This window comes from Prionailurus viverrinus, chromosome E2 (assembly GCF_022837055.1).
Source record: "Prionailurus viverrinus isolate Anna chromosome E2, UM_Priviv_1.0, whole genome shotgun sequence".
Taxonomy (NCBI): Eukaryota; Metazoa; Chordata; class Mammalia; order Carnivora; family Felidae; genus Prionailurus; species Prionailurus viverrinus.
In genome coordinates this window covers 13,539,693-13,555,556 of record NC_062575.1, presented here as the reverse complement: position 1 = coordinate 13,555,556, position 15,864 = coordinate 13,539,693, and the positions used below count along the sequence as shown (strand labels likewise).

At 41.1% G+C, this 15,864-nt stretch overlaps 1 protein-coding gene and 1 pseudogene across 3 annotated transcripts in view; both read right to left on the bottom strand.

Annotated features, from left to right (window-relative positions):
• RFWD3 (ring finger and WD repeat domain 3) overlaps positions 1 to 15,864 on the bottom strand; it is a 42,439-nt gene that overhangs the window by 19,616 nt on the left and 6,959 nt on the right. For all 3 annotated transcript variants that reach the window (XM_047836697.1, XM_047836695.1, XM_047836696.1), the window contains exons 3-6: positions 8,265 to 8,461; positions 5,139 to 5,209; positions 3,332 to 3,523; positions 3,144 to 3,235 (exon numbers count right to left, since the gene is read on the bottom strand). In XM_047836697.1, the coding sequence (XP_047692653.1) occupies positions 3,144 to 3,235; positions 3,332 to 3,523; positions 5,139 to 5,209; positions 8,265 to 8,461 (552 nt within the window). The remainder of the gene's footprint in view (positions 1 to 3,143; positions 3,236 to 3,331; positions 3,524 to 5,138; positions 5,210 to 8,264; positions 8,462 to 15,864) is intronic.
• On the bottom strand, positions 10,919 to 11,657 carry LOC125153494 (40S ribosomal protein S11-like; annotated as a pseudogene).

The window sequence follows — 15,864 nt, the reverse complement described above, 5'->3', positions numbered from 1 at the left end:
GTCTTTATCTGGTTTTGGTATCAGGGAGGCACTTGCCTCATAGAATGAATTTGGAAGTTTTCCTTCCTCTTCTATTTTTTGGAAAAGTTAGAAGAATGGTTATTAACTCCTCTTTAAACTTTGGTAGACTTCACCTGTAAAGCCAACTGGTCCTGGATGTTGGTTTGTTGGGAGTTTTCTGAGTAATCAGCAAAGTTTTTTTTTTTATGTTTTTTTTTTTTTTAATTTATTTTTGAGACAGAGAGAGACAGAGCATGAGCAGGGGAGGGGCAGAGACAGAGGGAGACACAGAATCCGAAGCAGACTCCAGGCTCTGAGCTGTCAGCACAGATCCTATGCGGGGCTCAAACTCACAGACAGTGAGATCATGACCTGAGCTGAAGTCGGACGCTCAACCGACTGAGCCACCCAGGCGCCCCGCAAAGTTTTAAATACAATCATATATTAACTGCGACACCTACAAAGTAAGCTTTTTAAACAAAATTGCCCTCTCCACACAGCTACCATGTAAAAATGCTAAGTATTTGTTGGACCAAATATGAAAAAATAAGGAAGAAAATGAAAATCACCTGTAATTCCACTAGTCAGTGACTACCTGTATTTTTTTTTCACTTTGCAAAAATATAATCACCATAATGTACTTTCACATGACAAAATATTATGTGCACTTTAACATCAGTTTAAACAAATGTGTAGAATTCTATCACATGAATATGCCAGAGTTTACTCAATCAGTTAATTCTCTCAGTTTGGATTATTAACAATGCTTACATTTTTTTTTTTTTAAGTTTCTTTTTGAGGGGGAAAGAGAGAGAGACAGAGCACATGAGTGGGGGAGGGGCAGAGAGAGCGACACACAGAATTTGAAGCAGGCTCCAGGCTCTGAGCTGTCAGCACATAGCCCAAAATGGGGCTCAAATCCAGGGATAAGATCATGACCTGAGCTGAAGTCGGATGCTTAACAAACCAAGCCACCCAGGCCCCCTGGATTATTAACAATGTTTAAATGAAAAGTCTCATTAAATAAATCTTTGCACACATTTCTTCACAAATTGTGTCTTTAGAATAAATACCTGCAGATTTACTTTTGAAGGCTTTTAAAGCATAGTGCCAAAGGCCTCTAAAGAGTTGTGTTGGTGTACATTCTTACCAGCAGTGTTGTGAGAAAACCCAAGTCCCTACACTCTTTCAGTGGGGGGATATACATTTTTTTAATGTTCTTAAAGTTTATTTTAAGTAGTGTTATTACCAATTGTTCTTGGGCTTCCAAAATGCTGATCATTTCTTGCACAGCACTACACGTGCAAAGCTTCACTTAGGAATCTTCCATGGAGAGTGCTGCTGTAGGAGGGCTTAGCGACACGAACAAACAAACGGGGGAACAAATGGCAACACTTAAGCCGTGTGCCAGATCCTCTTTTCTGTTATTGCTTTGTTTAAAGTATCATTAAGCCTATTCTAGGGAAGAGGAGATTAAGACTTGGACAATGTTCCAAGTGGTCATGAACTGTATACAAAAAGTAAGATGAGGAATTCCTGACTAAGGTATTTAGCAGCAGAGGCAGGCAGTAAATGTAATCCTTAGGGAAGAATCTGAATACGCTACAAAAATTCCAGGGACTCACTCTGCTGGGGTCTGCCGCCCACACCAGGTGTGAGGTATTACTGGAGGGCTATAGGTTTCTCTATGACTTTTGATTTGGAGAGGGCTTAAGACACCATGGTCTTCTTCCCTGGGTCACGCTACTACAGGCTTAAGTGTCAGAGCTGATTCCAAGTTGGTGGGGATAGCTAAGTGCTCCTGCGGAAGGAAAAGTCACTCCATTCCTTCTGAATTTACCTGTTCTAATCTGCACATGGCACTCAGGCCAAAGCAGAAACTTACAAGAGGTACAGGGCACAGAAGAAATGAGTGGCAGGGTCTACCACCTGTCATCCTTCTTTCATCTTTCCCTCCCCCCCCCCCCTTATTTTAGACTAAGAGAGAGAGCGGGGGAGAGGGGCAGAGGGAAAAACAGAGCGAATCTTAAGTAGGCTCCATGTTCAGTGTGGAGCCCAATGCAGGGCTCGATCCCACGACCCAGGGATCATGACCTGAGCTGAAATCAAGACTGGGCTCAAATGAGCCACCCAGGTGCCCCTTCCCCCCGTTTTGAGGAAGGAGATTTTCATGATCTAGGTGTCAGTCTTCCCAGAATGAAAATATTATGTGATGAAACACTGGTTAATATTCCTTAGATTACAGGACAGAAACTTTACTTTAGCTGGCCAACTAAAATTGAAAACTAACGTTATCACTGAGAAATCCACTGGAAACTAATTTAGGCATGGCTCAACTGAGGGTCAGGAATCCGTCTTCCTCCACTGCTTAGCTCTGCTTTCTTGTGCATTGACTTCATTTTTAGATAAGCTCCCCCTACCTTATAGTTGAGAAGGTTCATTCAGTGAACCTGGGGCCTATACTCACTGAGCTAGCTGAAGTTGGAATTAGTTGTTGCTCTGAAACTGCATTTTAAAAAAACATTCATTTAATTTTCAAAAGAGGGTGAGAGAGAGAGTGCAAATGGGGGAAGGCAGAGAGGGAGAGAGGGGGAGACAGAATCCAACGCAGGCTCCAGGTTCTGAACTGTCAGCACAGAGCCTAACGCGGGGCTCGAACTCACGTATGGCGAGATCGTGACCTGGCTGAAGTCGGACGCTTAACCGACTGCGCCACCCAGGCGCCCCTGAAACCGCATTTTAAAAAAACATTCATTTAATTTTCAAAAGAGGGTGAGAGAGAGAGTGCAAATGGGGGAAGGCAGAGAGAGAGAGGGGGGGAGACAGAATCCAACGCAGGCTCCAGGTTCTGAACTGTCAGCACAGAGCCTGACGCGGGGCTCAAACCCACAAACCGCGAGATCATGACCTGAGCCGACGTCGGACGCTTAGCTGACTGAGCCACCCAGGCGCCCCTCCAAAACACCAAGAACACACCATGTAGACCTCCCTCAGAAGACATCAGACGTGTACTTATAAATCACAATGGGAGACAGATTGCCAGTGATCCCCAGTACGGTCCAAGTAAAGCCCGAGAACCACATTAAGTGTGACTCATACCTCCTTTTTCAGATTTGCCAGGTAGTCAGATTCTTGTCACCTACCTTTTCATTTGCTCATGTTCACTAGTGTCCAGAGCTCTCAGGGTTCGGGCATAAAGAACCACGATGTCACTGTGCTTGGCTTTCTTGTTGCACTAAAGAACCCAACAAGACAAAGTTAGTGTGGTTCTAGGAACCCTGACCTAACATGCTGACTGTGCACATGCACAGTCCTTATGTACGGTTCTTACCTGAGGACATTTTCGTGTCTGTCCCTTGAGCCACTTAGAAATGCACTTATACCCAAAGAGGTGCCCACAGCGTAACGCTGAGAGTCGGTGATCCCCAGCATTGGTCCAAAGTTCCAAACATATTGTGCAAGTGTCCCCTTCTTCATCATCCATAGGAACAGAAGATGGAAGAGGACTGGTCTTCTGGGGAGACTGGACGGAAACCAGAATACATTCAAATTAGAGAGAATGCATATCGGTCATGAAGAGGATGTGCGACTGTCATATCAACAAAACCACACAAAAACAATACAAACCCAACTGAAAACACTGTAGCAAAACCGCAACAGTTCGGAATCACTTGCCATTCTTTGTTAAGACGCAAGCTGCCCAAATGTTTCATAACAAGCCAGGAAAATACTACCATCCTTTCATCTTAGGAAATTCTTGGATATTTTTTTCATGCAAATGAAGAAAAGGAGCTATGTTTACAAAGATACAAAACAGAACAAAACAGACCTGGCAGTTACCCAGATAATCAACAACAGGGAATAGCAGGTTTGTTACACGTTCAAAATTAGATTCATAATCAACTCAAGCAGTTATACTTGGCTCATGTAAATCAAAATTAAAAGCAAAAACAGAAAAACAAAGGATATAAACAGCTTACCAAAAAATACAAATGGTTTGTTAAGTGTTTATTTATAACTGAAAAATGCAAATTAAAGTAAGAGATCATTTTTTCATTTATTAGATGGTATAAGCTGATGTCTGATGACACCAAGCAATGTTGAGGGTTAATGAAGAAATGGGCATGTTTATATATTGTTGCTGCAGGTAGAAAGTGACACAAATTGTCCATGGCATTATCTATAAAGACTAAAATACATGTATCTTTCCTTTTTTAAAAAATGTCTATTTATTTTGAGAGAGACAGAGAGGAGAGAGCATGTGCATGTGAGCGGGGGATGGGCAGACAGAGACTCCCAAGCAGCTGTCAGCCTAGAGCCTGATGTGGGCTCAATCCCACAGGCCATGAGATCATGACCTGAGCCAAAATCAAGAGTTGGATGCTTAACCGACTGAGCTCCCATGTATCTTTCCTTTGACAGAGCAATCTCTCTGCTAAAATATACCTAGCATATATTTGTCACAAATACTTGCAAGACAACTGTACAAAGCATGCACTTGTACCAGGGAAGGAAGGAAGGAAGGAAGGAAGGAAGGAAGGAAGGAAGGAAGGAAGGAAGGAAAGGGAGAGCAAGAGAAAGAAGAAACAACTATAGTGTATGTGACAAAAGAGTTGACCAAAAATTTATTTATAGATGGGACACTATGCAGTGATTCATGAGAGTCAACTTTATGTACTGATAAAAGGTATAATCAAAACTTAACCTTGTTAGGTAGGTAGGACAAGTTATCCTCACATCTACCCCTACTTTTTATTTTTTAATGTTTATTTATTTTTGAGAGAGAAACAGAGAGACAGAGCACGAGTGGAGGAGGGGCAGAGAGAGAGGGAGACATAAATCCAAAGCAGTCTCCAGGCTCTGAGCTGTCAGCGCAGAGCCTGACGTAGGACTGGAAACCATGAGCTGTGAGATCATGACCTCAGATCATGACGTCCAAGTAGGACATCTAACGCCTGAGCCACCCAGGTGCCCCTACCCCTGCTTTTTTAAACCTATGAGGAAGCAGCCACATAAATAAGTGGACTGGACCCACACGCTGACCTCCCACCTACAAAGTCTGCAAATTTTGCACTTTAGCCTGCAGCCTCTTCTTTAAATGCAAATCACCACTTCATTTAAAAGGATGCTCATATTACCTGTTTGGGAAGGGTCTCTCCTTCACGGATACTTGTAACTTCTTGTTCTGCTGAGGTACCTCCTACTTGGTCTGCCAAGTCATTTCCAGAAATGATAAGATTAGTAACGCACAAAAGAAGACAGAAGTCAGGAATGAGAGTCTAGCAGGAGAGCCTAGCGTATCAAAGCTTTCCATTTCTAATTGGTAGTATTAAGTTTCCTAAGTTGTAACAGTGAATTTATTTTTTAACTTATTTTGGATATTTTCAAATATGCATAAAACTAGACTGAACAGTATAAATAACATGTACGTACTCATCACCCAATTAAAAAAAAAAAATCGATCTTGTTGCCAATCTTTTCCCAACTAAGCCCCCCCAGCCCCATTATTTTCTTTTACAAAGCTTAACAACAAACTCTAAAATGTCACTTCACTTATAAAAACTTTTGTAATACTAACTGATAAAGATTTCTTTTTACATCAACACTATCCTTATCACGCCTAACAAAACTAATAATCTCTTAATACTAATACCCAGTTCATATTCAAAATTTCCCAGTTGTTTTCAAGTTACTCATTACACATTTATTGCTATCAGAATCTAAGCAAGGCCTCCACAACGAGTTTGACTGTTACATATGTGACGTTTTTTTCACTCTAACAATTCTTCATTTTTATCCCTTCCCTGTCACTGATTTGTTGGAAGATATCTGGTCATTTGTCTTATGAAACACTCTAATTCCAAATTTGACTGACTGCTTCCTTGTGGTATTGCTTAACTATTTGCTCTATCACCGATATTTCCTATAAACTGGCAGTTAAACCTAAGGGCTTCAGTGGATTCAATTCTGTTTTCTGGAAAGAAGAGGGGCAGCAAGAATACTTCTTTGGTTGTATGCTTCTTCTTCTTTTTTTAATTTTTTTAACATTTGTTCATCTTTCAGAGACAGAGACAGAATGCAAGCAGGGGAGGGGCAGAGAGAGAGGGAGACACAGAATCGAAAGCAGGCTCCAGGCTGTGAACTGTCAGCACAAGAGCCCGACACGGGGCTCAAACACACGAACTGTGAAATCATGACCTGAGCCAAAGTCAGACGCTCAACTGACTGAGCCACCCAGCACCGCCCACCGCCCCCCCCCCCCCCCCCGGACCAAAGTGTTTTTTTTTTTTTTTTTTTTTGTAATTTTACTGTACTGCCTCTAGACTTCAAAGTGCTCCCTACTTCTGGGTTTTATTACATCTATTATTCTAATAATAGAATGGTTTCTTTTTTTACACTAGGTCTCTGATCCACTTATTTCTTAATTTTATAGTGTGAGGAATGAATCCAGTTTGCTTTCCAGTTAGCAATCCAGTTTTTACAATATTAATTTAAAAGTCTGTCTTTTCCCCACTATTTGAGATATTCTCTTTCCAGTATACTGGAACTTCATGTATGTTTAGATCTTTTTTCTAGATGTTCCAATGGAACACATTTTAGATTTAAATGGTTGCGTCTCTGGTATTATTTACCTTGTTCTTCTACTTACTGCAAACTGGGCAACCTGGTTATTATATCTAGAGTCTTAAGCAGACTCAGGGATTTGGGGGGCAGTAACAGTATTTCCTAAGTGCTATGGATGTTTCTTTCTTTTTTTACATTTTATTTTTAAGTAACCTCTACACACATCATGGGCTTGAACTTACAACCCTGAGACCAAGAGTCGCTTGCTCTGCTGACTCAGCCAGCCAGGCGCCCCTCTATGGAGATTTCTGATCGCAACACATCAAAATGCACATTATGGTCTGGTGGTGTCAGCCTGCTTCCTCCATTGAAAGGAATCCCATCAACCTTTCAACCTAATGGTTTTAGGATCCACTGCTGATCTTTGCCTAGATACAGAATTCCATGAGGAGTCACACAATTATGACTTTTTCCTGTCATCTCTGCTCCAATATTAGCTGGAGTTTTTCTATTTCAAAGAACTTCCTTGGGGGTAGGTGGGAGAAATGGAGAGGCAAAGAGAATTTTTAGGGCAGTAAGAGTACCCTGTATAATGATGGGGATGTCATTACACATTTGTCGAAACCCACAGAATGGAGAGCCTGAGGTGAACCCTAAGGTAAAGCACGGACTTGGAGTGAACATGCCACGGATTAGATGCACCATTCTGGCGACCGGTGCTAACAGGGAGGCTGTGCACGTGTGAGGACAGGAGTGTGTGGAAATCTCCACGCTGTCCTCTCAATTTTGTTGTGAACCTTAAATACTCTTAACAAACAAACAAAACCTCCTTCATCAGCCAATATTTGGTTTTCCTGAATACAGTTCACCCAGGGAAAACAGGATAAATGCGTAATCCTTTATTTACCAGTTTTCAGAGTAATGCGTCAGGGCTCTAATAACTTAGGATGCTGATAAGTGAGCTTTTAAAAAAGCACATAATTATGAATTAGGATTTTGCACAGATTTGATGTATTTCAACCTATATCTCAATCCATACTCCAAGAATGCACCCATTATTCGTTTTGATGCTCAAACTGTCCCATCTTGAGGCCACTTAGGAGCCCCTTTAAAGTTGCTCCTACGCCTATCGACCTGATGACTCTCTGAGAGATGGCTCCCTTGCTTTCTAGCACAAACGCCCTAGGCTCATTTTGTATATTTCCTATCCCAGTCTTGGAAACCCACTTCTCCAAGAAGTCCTGGGTCCCTTTAGTGGGAAAAGACCATAATCTGGGGTATCAGAGGGTAAGCAGGACATATGCTCCAGGGTCTCTGCCCACTACTGCTAAACATAGCTCTACTTGCATAATACATGGCATTATAATAGGACTTAAAAACTGGCCGACTAGACAGGGTACCGAATTTACAACGCTTTTCTTTAAATAAAGAACCTACTACCTTATAAGATGTCAAAGAAGATGAAAGAGAATATAAAATGCCATCACAAAGTGACCAACTGACTGGGTCACAGATCACATTAAATTTCAAGTCAGATCAAATCCTCTATATGGAATCATGGCCAGTGAAAGCTTTGTACTGTATGAAGCAGGAATCTACTGACATCTGGGGGCCAAAGGGAAAGTATCACATCATAAGTCTAGACTTTCTAGCTTTCTGGGTATTAGCCCTGTGAATCCAAAACTGAGCAACATACTCACCTTCTATAACAACGGCTCTAGGTTCCTCTCCCTGGACAACAACCTCCTCATACTCTGTGGAGCTGTCGGAATCAGAACTACTGGAGACCTGCAAGTCCTCAGAGACAGGATTCCTGGTCTCTGAACCATGAGACGTGGTTGGCAAATGAGGCTGGGTCCGGCTCACTTGAAAGTAAGCATCCAATGGTGCTCTGGACCTACGTAAGCAAAAAGACAACAGAATTACAGTACCATGGACCATCAACACAAGAAAAAGCCACAGTAATCTGAGAGTAAATCCTGGTCATTTCAACCCATCTCCAGGCAGCTAAATGTGCCTTTGAACACTGAAGCACAAATAGCGGTTTTAGGCAGATGTTGGCTGGCCCGGATATTCTCTTTTCCACTCAATTATTACATTAGTCACACTGGAGGTTGACTCTTGCTAAAACCAAATTCTACTTTACTGGCCTTTGGCCGTGTGTCAGTATCTTTTAAAGGACACAACTCAGCAATCTGTCTCCTGATATTAGGGGTTGAAAGAGCGGGAAAGAAGAAAAAGGGCTCTGCTGATCAAAAATGGCCTCAAGGGAATTCTGCTCCTGCAACAACACAGACCAAGGTCCTTCGGGGTAGAATGTGAAGTCCTGCTTCAGTCATCGTGGTTTTACCTCTTATTTCAAAACATTATTTTTCTTTTTAAGTTTAAATAATGTCAGCTATGATATCAAATGTCAGCATGATATCAAAAATTAACTCAAGATGAGAAGAGCAGGGAGCAGAATTAACCCTATTCTGGCTGGCTGAGTTTTAACCATACCCATTACTGTGCTGTAGTTTCGTCCACAACCCACCTATCAAACCACACCCTACTTACAGCACAGAATGACATTCGATAGTAAAAATCAGAAAGGTGTTCTGTACTTCCTCTAGCTGATAATTATAAAGTATTACTGAAAGGTAATCTACTTTTAAGTTTTAATAACTGTCTTTATAACATTAAGATACATTATTACCCAGAAACATTGTTGGAGACTGCTCACTCAGAAGAAAATTGATTTCTTCTAGTTCGGCTACAATTTATGGCAAACTAGGGTGTTCTATTAAAAATGATGATAGAATGGAACAAAATAAGTATTTGGTATCTAATTCAACAGAAGATACACCTTTGTAAAAAAAAAAAAAAAAGAAAGAAAGAAATGTGAATAAATTGAAATGAGAAGTAGCAATTGTGAATCCTTTTTGACTCACAATTTAAAAGTGTGCCGTTCAGGGCACCTGGGTGGCTCAGTCGGTTAAGCGTCCGACTTCAGCTCAGGCCACCATCTTGCAGTTTGTAGGTTTGAGCCCCACATGGGGCTCTCTGCTGTCAGTGTGGAGCCTGCTTCAAATCCTCTGTCTTCCTCTCTCTCTCTGCCCCTTCCCTGCTTGCACTCTCTTGCTCAAAAATAAAAAATACGAATTTAAAAAAAGTACACAATTCAGTGGTTTTCAACATAACTACAGGTTATATAACCATCACCACTATCTTCTTCCAAAACATTTTCGCCATACCTAAAAGGAACGCTGTACACATATAACCAGTCCTTCCTTCTTCTCCCCTTTCTGCAACCTCTAGCAATCACTAATTTAATTTCGGTCTCTGTAGACTTACCTATTCTGGACATTTCATATGGTACAATCATAATATATATGGCCTTTCAGGTCTGGTCTCTTTCATAACTTCATGATATATACAAGGACAACGTCACCTGTGAATAGCTATAGTTTGATTTCATCCTTTCTAATTGGAATGCCTTTTATTTCTTTCTTTCTTTCTTTTCTTTTTCTTTTTTTTTTTTTTTTTTTTGTCTAATTGCTCTGGCGAGAACCTCCAGTACAGCAGCAAACAGAATTGGCAAATTCTTGTTCCTGACCTTAGGAGTAAAGCTTTCAGTCTTTAGTAAGTTAGTAAGTTAGATGAAGGTTTTTTTATTCATGGTCTTTATCAGGTTGAGGAAGTTCCCTTCCACTGCTAGTCTGTTCTTTTTATCATTAAGGAGTTTTGTCAAATGCTTCTTCATCTATTAAGATGTTCATGTTTTTTTCCGCTTTATTGTATTAATATAGTATCTCACTATTTATTTTTTTTTAACGTTTATTTATTATTGAGAGACAGAGACAGAGCATGAGTAGGGGAAGGACAGAGAGAGGGGGAGACACAGAATTCAAAGCAGGCTCCAGGCTCTGAGCTGTCAGCACAGAGCCCGACGCAGGGCCTGAACCCACAAAGTTTGAGATCATGACCCGAGCTGAAGTCGGACACTTTACCTACTGAGCCACCCAGGGACCCTATTTTTTTATATGTTAAATCAGCCTTGCTCACCTAGAACAAATCCTGTTTGGTTTTAGTGTATCATCTTTTTTATATGTTGTTGGATTCAGTTTGCTAGTATTTTGTTGAGAAACGTTATATCTACATTCATAAATTACCAATAAACGATATTGGTCTACAGTTTTCTTGTGATGCCTTTATGTTTTTGGTATTGGAATAATACTGACCTCAAAGAATCAGGAAGTATTCCCCCTGCTTCCATTTTTTTGAAAAGTTTGTTAAGTATTGGTGTTATTTCATTTTTTCTTTTAACTGGGAAAATAACTTTATTTTCTTTAGGTGTATGGGCAGATGTTTAGTCTCAGAATGTTTGGAATTGCTTCTCGGTACCAGCAGCCTTGGTGAGTTTGAGCTCAGGGAAGCACACAGACTTGCTCAATGGCTAGCACTCGCCCACTGTTACAATGTTGCCAGTCTAGACATCCCCGAAGCAGGGGGACAGGTGCACAGACAAGCTCTGCTGGCGTTTTTCAAAGCAGTTGTATTTTTGGGGGTAGTGGAAGTAGGCTCAGTGGATGACAATGGTTCTTTTCATCTTTATCTTCGTCACCAGACCAGACAGAATCTGCCCTTGGATGGAGACCTTAGGAGACCTTAGGAGTAAAGGGGCATTTCTTGCCAGTACAGGTGCACTCAATGGCCTCCTTGGGCACCTGGAAGCCCCAACCAATGTTTTTGTAGTATCACAGGAGCTTCTCCTTGCTGGTTTCTCCAAACAAAACTCTCGTTTTTTGTTTGTTTTTTAATGTTTATATTGAGAGAGAGCGAGTGAGAGAGAGAGAGCACGTGCGCGAGCAGGAGAGGGGCAGAGACACAGAGAGAGAATCCTAAGTAGGCTCCACATTGTCAGCACAAAGCCCAATGTGCTCAATCCCACAATCCATGAGATCACGACCTGAGCCAAAATCAAGTCAGACGCTCAACTGACTGAGCCACCCAGGTGCCCCTAGCAGAACCCTCTTCTTATTTTGAAAGATAATTGGCTGCTTTTGGTAGGCATGCTCAGTCAGAATGTCTGCCATCTTCCCAATCGTCTGAAAAAAGGAAAGTCCAGAGGGTGTCTGGGCTTCCTCATCAACTGCCTACTGATTTCACCTTTAAACATTTGGTAGACTTCACCAGGGAAGCCACTTACTTCTGGGCTCTTCTGTGTGAATTTTGTTTTTAAATTACCAATTCAATCCCTTTATTTGTTAATCATCTATTCAGATTTTCTTTCTCTTCTTGAAAGAATACTGATAAACATGTCTTCTTTGAAGTTTGTCAATTTCACCTAAATTATCTAATTTCTTGGTATAACACTGTTCACAGGGGTGCTTGGGTGGCTCAGTCAGTGGAGCATCCGACTCTTGATTTTGGCTCAGGTCACAATCCCAGGGTCACAGGATTGAGCCCCAGATGGGGCTCTGTGCCAGGTGTGGAGCCTGCTTGGGATTCTGTCTCTCTTCCTTTGCCCCTGTCCCCTGCTCTCTAAAACACCAAAAAAAATCCCAAAACAAAACCAAAAATGTTCACAGTATTCCCTTATAAAATTGCTTTCTTCTGTAAGAGTAATAGTGATGTTCTTTCATTCCTGATTACTCTGGGTCTTCTCTCTTTCTTGGTCAGTCTACCTAGAAGTTTGTCAATTTTGTTGATTTTTCAGAAAACCAACTTTTGGATTAGCTGGTTTTCTCTCTTGGTTTTCTATTTCTATGAAATCTATTTCATTCATATCTACTCTAATGGTCATTATTTCCTTCTTTCTGCTTGCTTGCTTTGAATTCTGGATTTTTTATTTTGTTTGCTTTTCTTTTTCTAGTTCCTTAAGCTAAGTTATTGAGTACTTTATCCTTTCTTAGCACGGCATTTAACAGCTATACATTTCCTTCTAAACACTGCTTTAGCTGCATCCTAAAAGTTTTGGTATATTAGGTTTTTCTTTTAATTCATCTCAAAGTATTTCCTAATTTTTCTTGGGATTTCTTCTTTGAACTCTTGGTTATTTAGGAGTTGTGTAATTTCTGCATACTGTGAAATGCCCCAAATTCTTTGTTATTGATGTCCAGTTTCATTCTGTTGTGGTCAGAGAACATATTTTATATGATTTCAATCCTTTAATTTTATTGAGTCTTCTTTTATGCCCTAACATATGATCTGTCCTGGAAAATGCTCCATGTGCACTTGAGAAATAGGGATACTCTGCTATTAAGTGGAATTTTCTATTAGATCTAGTAGGGTTACAGTATTGTTCAAGTTTTCTGGCTCCTTGTTGACTTTCTCCCTAGTTGTTAAACTCATTATCAAAAGTGAAGTACTGACATCTCCTATTATTACCAGTGAATTGTAGATTTCTACCACCAATTATGACAGTTTTTGCTTCATGTATTGGGGGTACTGTTACAGGGGCATATAGGTTTATATAATTGTTATATCTTCTAGATGGATTGGCCCTTTTATCATTATAAAATGTCATTCTTGACTCTTATAACAATCTTTAAAAAAATTTTTTCTTTAAAGTTTATTCATTTTGAGAGGGAAGAGCATAAGCACAAGGTGGGGAGGGGCCGGGAGAGAAAGGGAGAAAGAGAGAGAATCCCAAGCAGGCTCCACACCACGAGCACAGAGTCCAATGCGTGTCTTGAATGCACGAACCTTGAGATCTTGACCCAAACTGAGGCTGGACGCTTAACTGACTGAGTCACCCAAGCACCCTGACTCTTATAACAATCTTGGTCTTAAAGTCTATTTCATCTGATATTAGTACATTAACTCCTACTCTCTTATGGTTACTGTTTGCATAATGTTATTTTGGTCCATCCTTTTACTCTCAACCTACTAATATCTTTGAATCTAAACTGTCTTGTAGACAGAATACAGTTGGATTAAAAAAAAAAAAAAACAACTCAATGCTGCTGATCTGTACCTTTTGATTTGTGTTTACTACAACTGCATTTAAGGCAGGATTTATATCTACTGTTTTGCTGTTTTCTTTCTTTCTTTAAGATGTCTTTTATTTTTAAGCAAACTCTACACCTAACGTGGGGCTCAAACTCACAACTGTGAGATCAAGAGCCACAGGCTGAAACTGACAGGCACCCCTGCTTTGCTCTTTTCTGTATGACTATGTCTTTTTTGTTCATATAGAAATGTCTATTCCAAATTCTAATAGAAAAGTTTAGGGGTGCCTGGCTGGCTAGTCGGTGAAGTGTGTGACTCTTGATGTTGGGGTTGTGGATTCAAGCCCCGTGTTAGGTGCAGAAATTACTCAAACATTTAAAAAATCTTGGGACACCTGGGTGGCTTAGTCTGGTGAACATCCAACTCTTGATTTCAACTCAGGTCATTATCTCAGGGTTCAAGAGTTTGAGGAGCCAATAAGTCTCCTGGTCTTCGCTGAGTGTGTGACTGTGTGTGTATGCTGGGGCACACCTTCAGTAATCAGCCAGGCAGGTGACAATTCTTCCTGCTTGTGCAGAGCCTCAACGCCAATAGGAGTCGAGGAATTAGTGCCTTCTTAGGTCTTTCCTGGGCGCGGGCACAGTTGTACACAGCCCTTGCCATATGTGTGGCCTTCTAGATTTCTAAGAATATGTCAGAGCTCTTCAAAACCCCTACGAAGATCTCATTCCTTAGCTTTTCCTTTTAAGCTTTTTGGTTAGTTTAGTTTGCCCCAGTCGTTACGCACCACCTCAGGCAGCCTCTGGGGAACAGGCTTTTAGGCTTTTTAGACTGGGCCTAAGTGCTAAATCAGGAAGAGCCCTGCAGGTGAGATCTTCTAGGAAACCACCAAACAGGACAAAGAAAGGGAATTCTCTGGGAATGAGGCTCTGAAGGAGCTTCCATTCCATTCTACTCCCTCACGTCTTCACCGTGATCGCAGGCAGTGACTTTTCATGGTTACAGTAAGCCGAAGAGGGATCTGGGAGCAAGGAATGGCACGAAGCTTACTGTTCTACTGACATCAGCTGTTTGGTTTGGTTTGGTTTTTAATATTCGCTCCCTGAAAATGGTGTAAGTATCTGTTTAATTTCCAGCATCCTGCAAGTTGATTCTGCTAAATTTTGCCAACTGTTTCAGAGGTCCGGCCATTTTTACTGATGTCACTCAGGTTTTCTTTTTAAAAAATACTAATAAGCAACTTTATCAACTTTTTTTTGGGAATTGTGTGTGAACAGCAGCTTTAGCTACCATGAGACCAGCACATAAGGACAGTATTTCTTAAGTACATTTTAATCAAATGAAATCCACACTAAAGTGAGGCTGAGGGGCTACTGGGCATGCACACTGAGCATTCCTGCATAGAAACTGGTAAAAAAATCAAGTGATTAAAAAACACTCATTAACATTAAGACAGTAAAAGGCATTTCCAAAGTCAGATGGGGACACAGGAAAGGGGACTATCGTCATGAGGAAGTGCTAGGGAGGGTGTCTTTGGGAGTACAACCTTGAAACCCAAGAAATCCTCTTTCCCTCCACTTATTATCTCTGAATTAAAAACCAGTGTTAGTTCTTGCCCCTTGGCTAGCCTCTATAGTCCCAGATTCCGTAAGCTCCATGAAAACAGGTACCCTGATCTGTCCTGCTCACAATGTATCTCCAAGGCAAAGTTCAGTCTCTCCTACAGTGGAATGTCAGAAATATTTGATGAATGAGTGATGATGCTGACAGCCAGAATCAGAATCAAGCAGCCTCAAACAAAGAAACGGGAAAGGAGTTTGTGATTGGCTGAGAAGCCTGTTAGGAAAAATACCTCATTACCCAGTTTTCTCCAACTCTGGCTTCTCGGTGGAGTCTGAGGCACAGCTGCTCACCCTGGCCCAGGCTGTCAGCACCTGGCCCAGAAATGGTCTATCAGGGGAGTAAATGCCAAACACCACAGTGAGAAATTCACGTTAAGAATTCAGAAGGTATAGGGGCGCCTGGGTGGCTCAGTCGGTTAAGTGTCCGACTTTGGCTCGGGTCATGATCTCGCGGTCCGTGAGTTCGAGCCCTGCGTTGGGCTCTGTGCTGACCGCTCAGAGCCTGGAGCCTGTTTCAGATTCTGTGTCTCCCTCTCTCTAACCCTCCCCTGTTCATGCTCTGTCTCTCTCTGTCTCAAAAATAAACGTTAAAAAAAATTAAAAAAAAAAAAAAAAGAATTCAGAAGGTATAAAAAAAATAATAAAAAGAAATTCAGAAGGTAAAATGAGCTGGAAAAGCTCATATTTTTATGTGAATTTAGTGTGGCATTTACTTACAACACAATATTCAGGGGGAAGAAGTTTC